The sequence below is a fragment of the Eucalyptus grandis genome, chromosome 8 (assembly GCF_016545825.1).
Source record: "Eucalyptus grandis isolate ANBG69807.140 chromosome 8, ASM1654582v1, whole genome shotgun sequence".
NCBI classification, from domain to species: Eukaryota; Viridiplantae; Streptophyta; class Magnoliopsida; order Myrtales; family Myrtaceae; genus Eucalyptus; species Eucalyptus grandis.
The window spans coordinates 31,877,881-31,888,577 of NC_052619.1; the positions used below are offsets into that span (position 1 = coordinate 31,877,881).

Sequence of the window (10,697 nt, forward strand, 5' to 3'; positions counted from 1 at the left end):
GACTATGGACGGCCAGATATAAAGAGCCAACTAGACGGACGCCCGAACGGGTGCCGATGGGCCATGGACGGCCAAATTTTAAGAGCGGTGGCGCCAATGGCCATAAAATGACATCTAGGTTAGGAAAAACAATGGGTGGAGGAGGAAGGAGAGAATTATATTTTTATTTTTCTAAACCAACTAAGAAAACACATGTCAATTAATTATTGGATATGAATAAAAATACATGCTAAATCAGCAATTGATGTGGCGCTCACAAACCACTAAATATTTTCTCATTTCACGGATATAACGAATATCGTCTATCACGTTTATCAATCACATATACACCGAATATGGATCAAAATCAGCTGAATATAGATCTCTGAAGGCCTTATTAGTATTGGGCTTAAGGCCCGTCCGCCCAAGTTGGGCTCAGAAAGCCCGCCCACGGAATAGGGGCTCGTGGAAGGAGAGAGGTATAAAGGGAGGAGAGAGAGAAAAACACACCGTTTTGTTTTAGAAAAAGACGTACGTTTTCTCTCAACATACACTCCCTCTCTCTCGTTTTCTTCAAAGCAAAAAGGAAAACGGTGAAGCGCGTAGGCCAATTTTCTTCACCGGATCGAACGGGATCAAGTTTCTCTTCCTCTAACGGTGTCGGTGTTTGTCATGGCTAAAAGGTACGCCCGAATCGGTGGTGTGCTTTAGGATCGGTGATACGTGTTGTTTTTCCCGGGCTCGTCTTCCGCATTGATTTAAGGGTTCGATTCAATGTCGAATCCGCGTTTTTCGGGGATCAGTCATTCCCAACATTGGTATCAGAGCCTTAGTTCACGTTTTCCTGACTTGTTTGACGATTTTTGATTGATTATTCGCAAAAGCAATTCGGCCGTACGGATCGGGGCGAGAAATCCCGACACCCAAGCGTTCTTGGCCATTTTTCTGAGTTTCATAGTCAAATCGTTTTCGAATACATGGGGAGAAAGGCGATGTTGAGGCGAGTGCAGAGATACGTCGTGCGCTGCCGGCAGCGCTTCGCACGCGCCCACATGCGCGGCCGAGGCGCCCCGCGCGTGGGCGCGACGCACCGCTGGCTCCCAGCGGCGTGCGGCACACGCGCCGGTCGGCGAACCGGCGCGTGCGGTGCGCCGCCGCGCCGAACCGGCACTGTGGCCCAGGTCAGGGACCCGATGCGGCGGCGACGTCATCATGACGTCACCCAACAATCAATAACCGCTAGGGTGACGTCATTGATGACGTCGCACGGCGAACGTTCGCCGGCGGCCACGCGCCGACCCGACCCGGCCCACCCGACCCGGCCACGCGGAGACGCGGCACGTGCGCGGCATGCGTGCCGGCTGACGCCCTGCATGTGACGTCGGCCCGCGCACGCGCGTCATGTGCCGTCCCAGTTCCTGAGCCCCCCCACCCAACCCGGTCCGACCGAGTCGACGACCGATTGACCACCGTTGACCGTTGACGCCAGATTGACCGTCGACCGACCGAAAAAAAAAAAAAAGGATAAGGCTGTCTAAGTGGATTATAAGTCTATGTGGATTATAATGTGATCTCTTATTTGTTCTGCATTTGTTGCAGGAACAATGCCTCCCCACGAGGTTGCGCACACCTTCGTGTAGTTACTCGATGAACAAAAGGATAGGCTGTCTAAGTTGATAGGCGAGGTGACCGATCATCGATGGGAGAGAGGTGACTTAATTGATCATGTCCTTGAAGTCAACGGGAAGATTCAACAGGTCATGGAATGGTGGAGTCCTATGTCACGAGAGAGATGGTACGATTTTTCATAACACTCTTCCACACGAATGGCAAGATGTGTTGAATCGCATATGGGATGTCAACGGGTTTGCTTCTATAAGAAAATTGTGATGGATTTTGTAAATGAATATTCTTTGTATTGTTTCAAGGAAAATATCAAGAAATTGAACAAAGAGGATCTTTCCCGAGTTTGTGTGTTGACTTGGTGTTAGTTGTATTGGCTGATATATGTTAAGTGTGATTTGTGGGCATATTATGTAATGATTACTACCTAATTGTGTTAATTGAAAGCATTATTGTTTTATTGGATGTCTATTATATGTTGCTTTTATTCTTTGATTCTTGTGGGTAATTAGTGGGTAGTTTTAGAAGTTTTTGTAGCTTCATAGAATTGATTTTGCATAAGACAATTATATTGATGATAGTTTTAAGTTAGGATTTTGGAGGATGATTGGAAACATAGTGACCTTTTGATTCTGAAATCTTACTTGAAATTATTCATTAATATGATGGGTCTATGTAAATAGGGATGCATAAATGATAGGCATTAATAATTCGTGCATATTTGTCGATTTGTTCGGATCAATGGCTTGACCACAAAGAGCATAGTTGCCGAGCTGAACAAAGGTGAAAAGCTCAATGGTGACAACTATGAAATTTGGCAAATGAAAATCCGTATGTCTTTGGAAGAGCAAGAAGCACTTGAGGCTCTTAACCTGACCATGGTAGAACTGAAGAGGAACCATTGCACTGACACAAAGAGACAAAGAAGCTTTTTCTGCGTGGAAAGAAAGAACTCTCTAGCTCGCATCACGTTGCGAGCGGCATGGAAAATGATGTCATGCGAGAGTTTCGGCGTTTTGACAATGCCAAGGAAATGTGGGAGGCATTGGCAGCTAGATTTGGTCATACTTCGATGACTAGGCGAGGCAGCTCACTATCGGGTTTGACTCTTATAAGAAGCCTCATGGTCGGACCATGAAGCAACATCTTAGAAAGATGTCAAACATGATAACGGAGCTGAAAGATGCTGGCCATGTCCTCACGGATGAGCAGCGGGTGCAAGCGGTGATTCGTTCCTTGCCTCGAGTTGGGAGCACATGAAGGTGCACGACTCACAATGAAAATATCAAAACCTTTAAGGATGCAATCGTCATCTTGGCTGGAAGAGGACCGCTGCTTGGCGCTAAGCCGGATGTTGAACTCTATCATGCTAGTTCTAGCTCAAATGGAGCTTCGAGCTCCAAGCGCAAGCGCCCTAACTAGTTTGATAAGGGAAAAGGCAAGGAAGAAGCGGGTCCTTGGAAGAAACCCAAGTTTAACCAACATGAAAGAGGAAGCGTCCCGCATGAAAAAGCTTGCATGGGTGAAATGCTACAAGCTGTGACAAGAAGGGTCACTATGCTCACGACCGTCGTGAGCCAAGAAGTATGCACCCCTTGTACTTTTCAGAACTTTGCTTTTGTGTCGAGGTTACGTGTTCTTAAGCGAGTCTAATCCTTTGTGGTACTGTGGATTCGGGAGGCGATGGACCATGTAGCGAAGGATAGAGGATCCTTCGTGGAATTCCGAAGAGTACCAACTGAACTAAGTGGATCTATGTGGGAAACAAATCGAGCTAAAGTGAAAGGAATTGGCACATGCCAAATCAATATATGGGTGGACGCCTTTGTTCCTTCATGATGTCTTTGTATGCTCCAGAAGATTCATCGGAATTTAGTGTCTGTTTTAGTGTTGGTTAGACTAGGTTTTAATATGAACTTACGTAATAGAGGTGTGGATTTGTTTTTAGATACAAATTACTATGGTCGTGGTTATTTTCTGGATGGTTTTATTGTATTAGATATTGATTATGTTAATGTTAATGTTTGTTATTCCCTTCTCACGTCTCCTAATAAATATGATAATGATGTGAATGTGTGGCATGCTAGACTTGGTCACATTGGCCAGTATATGAATAGACTAGCCAAAGAGGGCTTGTTGGGCAATATTGAAAAAGTCGATTTGTCCATATGTAAGCATTGCCTAGAAGGGAAAACGACAAGGAAACCATTTGGAAAAGGAAAAAGAGCTGAATTTCCTCTGCATTTAATCCATTCGATATCTGGTCCAATGAATGTGAAAGGAAGGCATGGGGCTGTTTATTTCATCACTTTTATTGATGATTATACTCGATTCGGATATGTCTATTTGATTTCTCACAAATCTGAAGCAATAAGTTGTTTTAAAAGGTTTATGAACCTGGTAGAGAATCAATTAGACAAGAAAATAAAAGTATTGAGATCCGATCGAGGTCGATAATATTTATCGATGAGTTCAGAAAATTATGTGATGAAAAAGGAATAGAAAGACAAGTTGTCTATTCCATATACTCCTCAACAAAATGGTGTTGCGGAGAAAAGAAACAAAACCCTACTGGAAATGGTTGGTCCATGATGGCGCATAACTAACCCTATTACCTTTTGGAGTGATGCGTTGTTAATGCGCCTATATACTTAATCGTGTGCCTTCCAAATCAGTTACTTCCACTCCATATGAGTTATGGACAGGTAGAAAACCGGACTTAAGTTTTCTTAAGCCATGGGGTTGTGCTGCCTATACACATGAGTCCTCTCATAAATTTGGGAAATTGGGTCCCAGAGGAAAGAAGAGTATTTTCATAAGGTACTCTGAACACTCGAAAGGATATGTGTTTATAGGTGAGCAGGAAAGTGGGAGTATAACTGATTTTGAATCACGAGATGTCACATTCCTAGAGAATGAATTTCCTAAGAAGGGCGAAATAGGGGAAGATTGTTCCCTATTTGAGACCTTAGATCAGGATAATGATGTTAGTGGAGTTCGTCCAAGTGGGAGTAATATGAGAAGTGATGAATTAAATTCAACTCATTCTCAATTGCAACCCCATGATGAGACGACATCATCATTACCTAATCCAAGTGGGAACATGATGGGGGATGATGTGCAAAGTGTACAATCTCCCATACGGCGAACAAGTCATAAAGTATTCCCCGTCGACGTTTTGACATTGAAGGGAAACTTTATGGTTGCTCCACAAGATGAGGATAAGCCAAGAAATATTAATGAAGCTCTGAATTGCCCTAGTAGGAAAAATGGATTAATGTAATGGAAGAGGAAATGTAGTCAATGAAATCAAACCAAGTCCGAACCTGGTTGATCTCAGGACGCAGAGCTATTGGGAACAAATGGATTCTCAAAATAAAGCGAAAGGCCGATGGCTCGATTGAAAGGCATAAGGCTCGCATTGTGGCGAAGGGTATAATCAGGGAAGGAATTGATTATGAAGATACGTTTTCTCCTGTGAGATTTACCTCGATTACGCATTATTCTGGCAATAGTGGCTAGTTTGGATCTTGAGTTACATCAAATGGATGTAAAGACTGCTTTCCTCAATGGAGAATTAGAGGAAGAAATATATATGGAACAACCCGTTGGTTTCATAGTGAAAGGCCAAGAAGAAAAAGTATGTCGACTTTTGAGGTCGATATATGGTCTTAAGCAGATCATCAAGACAATGGTATATACGTTTTCATAATGCCATAAATGGCATTTGATTTTACGATGATTGATGATGATCATTGTGTATATATCAAAAGATCAAGGATCAATTTGTGATCATATCATTATATGTTGATGATATACTAATTGCCGGAAGCAATATGGAGTTTGTTAAGCATCACAAGAGTTGGTTGTCTTCCAACTTTGAGATGAAGTACATGGGTGAGGCTGCATACATTCTTGGAGTTAAGATTTCAAGAGATCGTTCGAAGAGATCATTGTCTATTTCGCAAGAAACCTATATAAATAAGGTTCTTGAACGATTTCGTATGCAGATTGTAAACCCATAGACACTCCTATTGCAAAAGGTGAAGGATTGAGCCATAGACCGTGTCCAAGGACTCTATAAGAAGGAACAAATGAAACATGTTCCTTATGCAAGTGCTGTTGGGGGAGCTTGATGTACGCTACGCTATGATGTGTACAAGACCCGACATATGTTTTGCGATTGGAATGGTGAGCAGATATCAATCCAATCCAGTCCAGCACATTGGAAGGCCGTTAAGAGAGTACCGAGGTATTCAAGGGAACTGCTGATTACAAGTTGAATTATCAAGGAAAGGATCTGCGACTTGAAGGCTATTCGAGATGCTGATTGGGGAGGAGATTTAGATGAAAGGAAATCTACCTCGGATTTGCTTTCTTCGAGCAATGGCGCCATATCATGGAGTAGTAAGAAGCAAACATGCATAGCCTTATCCACGATGGAAGCTGAGTTCGTGGCATTATCAAATAGCCCAGTGACAACAAGCAGTTTGGCTTAAGAGATTCTTGGATCATTTAGGTGTTATTGAGAAAGCTGCAAATCAATTATTGGTTAACTGTGATAGCCAAGCAGCTATAGCATACACCAAAGATCCAAAGTATCATGGCAAGACCAAACATATAGATACAAAGTATAACTTTGTAAAAGATATGGTTGCACGAAAGGATGTGAACTTACAGTACATATCTACGCATAGAATGGTAGTAGATCCTATGACAAAGCCAATACCTAGAGATGTGTTTTGTGGTCATGTAAAATCTCTAGGATTGCGTAGAGTCGATGTACTTTGGATTGTAATTTCTGAGTTGTTCACATTTATGAACTAGTGTTGTTTCATTATTAATGCCTATGAATCTTTATTTGATCTTTATGCATCTTAATGCTCAGTGCATTACTTTATGTTGAGAAAGTATGTCGGACAGATAAAAGATTAGCCCACTCACACGGGTAATCGCCTCTATTTACTGTGTGATAAATATAGATGAGACTGTTTTTAAGTTTATTATCTAGGTGATAATCGAGAGCTCAAGCTTAAAATACGAATGTTGCCTTAACTGAGTGTTAAGATGAGGACATAATACTTACTATGTCCAAAAGTAAAATACCCCACATGTTTTACTTTATCTGTCTAAGATGCCAGATGTGAGTTCTGATGAATTTTGTAAATGAGTAGATACGTGAACTCAAGTTAGACATTCAATATGTCTGAACTATCATCTGTACGGTATTGAAAGGTGTAAACATACGCTCCATGGGAAATGAGTTAATACCGTAATACGTATTTCATATTACGTATGCATGAGCCGACCAATAAGAGTGGCAAAAAGTTTGATCTCAACTTTTATGACGTGTGAGACTCTTGAGGAAAAGAGTTCCTCAATTTTAGTGCCCTCATGACTTTTTACTTATTCTCAAGGTTTCTATTTAGTGTTTGTTATCTTAGAATGTTGCCAATGGTCATGAGTTGATTCGATCTAATGGGACATTTCTAGAAAAGCAAGCTGAACTGAAATTGAGAGTTTGAAGGAAAAAGGAAGATCGATTTTGGATAATCACATTGTAGTTTTTGTATTCACCGGGTCGACCAATTATGATTGTCTTTGTGATAACTGTAATTGTGAATATAATATATATATATATATATATATATATATATATATCGTTGTTTAAAGGAGATTAAGAGAGATATAAATGTGATCGATCGATCTAGGTACTGCATACTCGTCTACTCGGAGTGTGACGCCCATTATGAGCTGCTATATATTCCTAACAGATGTATAGCAACGAGCTCTCAAAAGTATGCTGGTCGCCTGATTATTCACCGGTATGAATGTTGAAAAGAGGTAAAGAGAATCATGTTCGGCCCACCATGTGCGAGTGGGAGATGAAGGCCTTATTAGTATTGGGCTTAAGGCCCGTTCGCCCAAGTTGGGCCAGAAAGCCCGGCCCACGGAATAGGGCTCGTGGAAGGAGAGAGGTATAAAAGGGAGGAGAGAGAGAGAAAAACACACCGTTTTGTTTTAGAAAAGACGTATGTTTTTCTCTCAACATACACTCCCTCTCTCTCTCGTTTTTCTTCAAAGCAAAAAGGAAAACAGTGAAGCGCGTAGGCCAATTTTCTTCACCGGATCGAATAGGATCAATTTTCTCTTCCTCTAACGGCATCGGTGTTTAATCTGTGGCTAAAAGGTACGCTCGAATCAATGGTGTGCTTTAGGATCGGTGATACGTGTTGTTTTTCCCGGGCTCGTCTTCCGCATTGATTTAGGGGTTCGATTCAGTGTCGAATCCGCGTTTTTCGGGGATCAGTCATTCCCAACAATCTCCATATACCATAATAAGATGACCCCACAATCCATGAAATTACTTTTATTACAACAGAAACAAACTGATGGATACAGAATACTTTCGAGAAGTGCACAAGAGATAAGAAAATACTAAAAATCTAATCCAATTCGTCTCTCTGAGCAAGACCCGTTTCCATTTGCAATTAGAGTGCAAGGAGAAGCTTCATTCAATCCTACACAGCTTGTACGTAGATTCTTGACGAGATCCTCAATATTCATGCAGAAGTCAACGTCCATCTGCAAGGAAAAAAGATTATGTTGGAAAACGAACCATGATATATGTTTGGATTTGTTCGTAAGTATGAGCTAGTTTTAATAACTTAACCGAAAATATAAGTTTTTCTTGTTTGTAATTTTACCCTTAGAAAAAGAAAAGAAAAGATGGGAGCGACCCAGGTGCTTGAATTTACCTGAGCTACGATTGTCATTTCTAGTATGGAACTCCCAAACGATAATACACTGCTATTAAGAATAGATAGATTCAACTTCTCTATTTCTCTAAGTATCTCCGTCGTGCGTCCCTTTCGTTTCTCATGATGGATTCGAAGAAGAACATGTTTATCCAAGACCCTTGCTTCGATCTCAGGGAGTTGTTGCTCAAAGTGGTTAGAGTTCTCATCTAATGAGAACATATCATCATATGCCGAGACCTGAGACTTCTTTCCAATCACAACTGATTCCACAGTCCTGATTGCAACTTCTTCCTCGAGTTTCTTGACGCGTTCTTGAAGCTGCTTCATGTAGTTGATTGCATGACTGAGGATTGATGCTTTGTCCATCTGAAAAACACAACAGCACACAAGAAAATTGCTTTGAGTATATCGTTGTTTAGTAGCCGATCTTTGTTGATGATTTGGCAAAGTAAACATACCTTGCTCATCCTAACTTTATTGTTTCCCATGGGAGTGAAATGCCTGGTGATAAACCAGAAGATTTGCTCGTAGTGTGATATTGAAGTTTAAGCAATTGTAAGCAGGTCACTAATGCACGTAGAGATACATCATTTTAACTTTAATCCTTACTTTATAAAATGAGACTCCTAACTAACAACTCTTTCCAGTTGAATGAATTGTGATTGGATGAGATCATGTTATGCATGAAATGAAGTTCTGTGCTGTTGACTATTTCAATAGCTATGGGGATAATTGTGTTGCTAATATGATTAGATCTCTTAAATTGTTTTGAGCCAGACTTCAGGAAATTCACAACAATCACCGACAGTAACAAATCGGGGCAAACAATCGTCAGGACTTCCTAACGTGGATTCATCAACATTTTGATAATCTGATATGTATTTTAATGTGATGACGAAGTATTCTTAGTAATAGGGAATCTTTCCAAAGAAAAGTAAGAAGTTTTTTCCAGAAGATTTACCTTTTTAAGGCCAGGAATGATAGCAGAGAGAGCAATGAAGCTCTGGCTAAGCTTCTCACGCCGCATCCTCTCAGCAATCAGGTGTTTTCGTGTATGCATAGGTGGTCTACTCATTGGGCCAGTTCTGTCTGTCTCTGTTTGACAATCTTGGATCTTATAAGCACCTTCATAAAATCATTACAAGGCAACTTTTGGTATTACCATCATGCAGTATAATACCTCAGACTTTATTCAATCAACCTAAATATGTAACAAATATTCGAAGCAAGTACCGTAAATCTGCTGCGATTCAGTTGGGAAAGAATCCAAGCTCCCAAAAGATATCAACTGGGAGCTAGATGACGGCGAGGACATCACCATTGTCGGGGCTTTGTATGTTCCGGGCGAGCAAGAGTTGCTCCATCTCTCAGTCTTCGGCATCTTCATTGGCCTCTCCATGATTGTTGGAGCAACTTCGACTGGCAGATCCATGAGACCTCGTGTCGTTTCTGAAGGGGAGTACGTTTCTGAAGAGAAAAGTTTGGAGTCGAAATCTTCAAGAGGGAAATCGAAGGCGTTCATTTGATGATGTTGATACATATGATGTAGTGTTTCTTCTGTTACCTATGAAATCGAGTAGAGATAAAATCTTGAAAAATGCATCAAGTCGACATAATAACATCTGGGGCTTAGGAGGAAAATCGAATGCTTACTATCTCAGGGAACAACTGGGATGATAAGATCTCCATTGAAGCACTCTCTGGGGTTCCTAAAAAGCGCGAGTTGTTTACCATTGTTTGCTGTCTATATGTTTACGACCCTAGACAGAATGCAAAAATTTCATCAGAAAAATAAGGTTGATTTATCATGGATGAAAGTCGAGGAATCACAATCCTACGTTACTATCAAAATTCACGGAAAGTCCTCTTTTCGTGCTGTTTTTCTTTTCTTTTCCTTGTCGATGAACAACACATTCAAACATGTTTGAATAGGCGGAGCCCAGAGGGACATGAGAAGAAGAAGACTAAGTCAGAAACGTCACCTTGAGTAGAGGAATACTTGAGAACCTTGTCTTTTCGAAACGCGGTCTCCACTCTTCTTTATCGTTGGAGAAATGCCTGTATTTATGGAGGAACCAAACGCGGTCGCCCCTCTGCAAAGCGAAGCAAATCTTTCGCACGTGCCAAACGTGTTAGGCCCGCTCCCACCCCCCCTCCTCTCTCTTCACTAATTGCCTATAATCCTTGGGTCATGGACGCTATGAGTCGAGAAAACTCCTAGGTATCATCGGAAACCCTACATTGAGGAGCCCCAGGATGATTTATATATTCGGAATAAATCAAAAATTTAATTGATTAGACTAGTCTTGTCCTAGCGTACATTTTATGTCTTTT

The 10,697-nt window shown here is 41.3% G+C and overlaps 1 protein-coding gene across 1 annotated transcript; it reads right to left on the minus strand.

Moving 5' to 3' along the window:
• Positions 1 to 3,231: 3,231 nt before the first annotated feature.
• LOC104416928 (transcription factor NAI1) lies at positions 3,232 to 10,097 on the minus strand. The gene is made up of 6 exons (XM_039299866.1): positions 10,017 to 10,097; positions 9,597 to 9,927; positions 9,325 to 9,488; positions 8,361 to 8,729; positions 8,139 to 8,187; positions 3,232 to 3,314 (listed from the first exon to the last, which is right to left on the minus strand). The coding sequence occupies exons 1-6, from the start codon at positions 10,095 to 10,097 to the stop codon at positions 3,232 to 3,234; spliced, it is 1,077 nt and encodes a 358-aa protein (XP_039155800.1).
• Between the last annotated feature and the right edge of the window lie 600 nt (positions 10,098 to 10,697).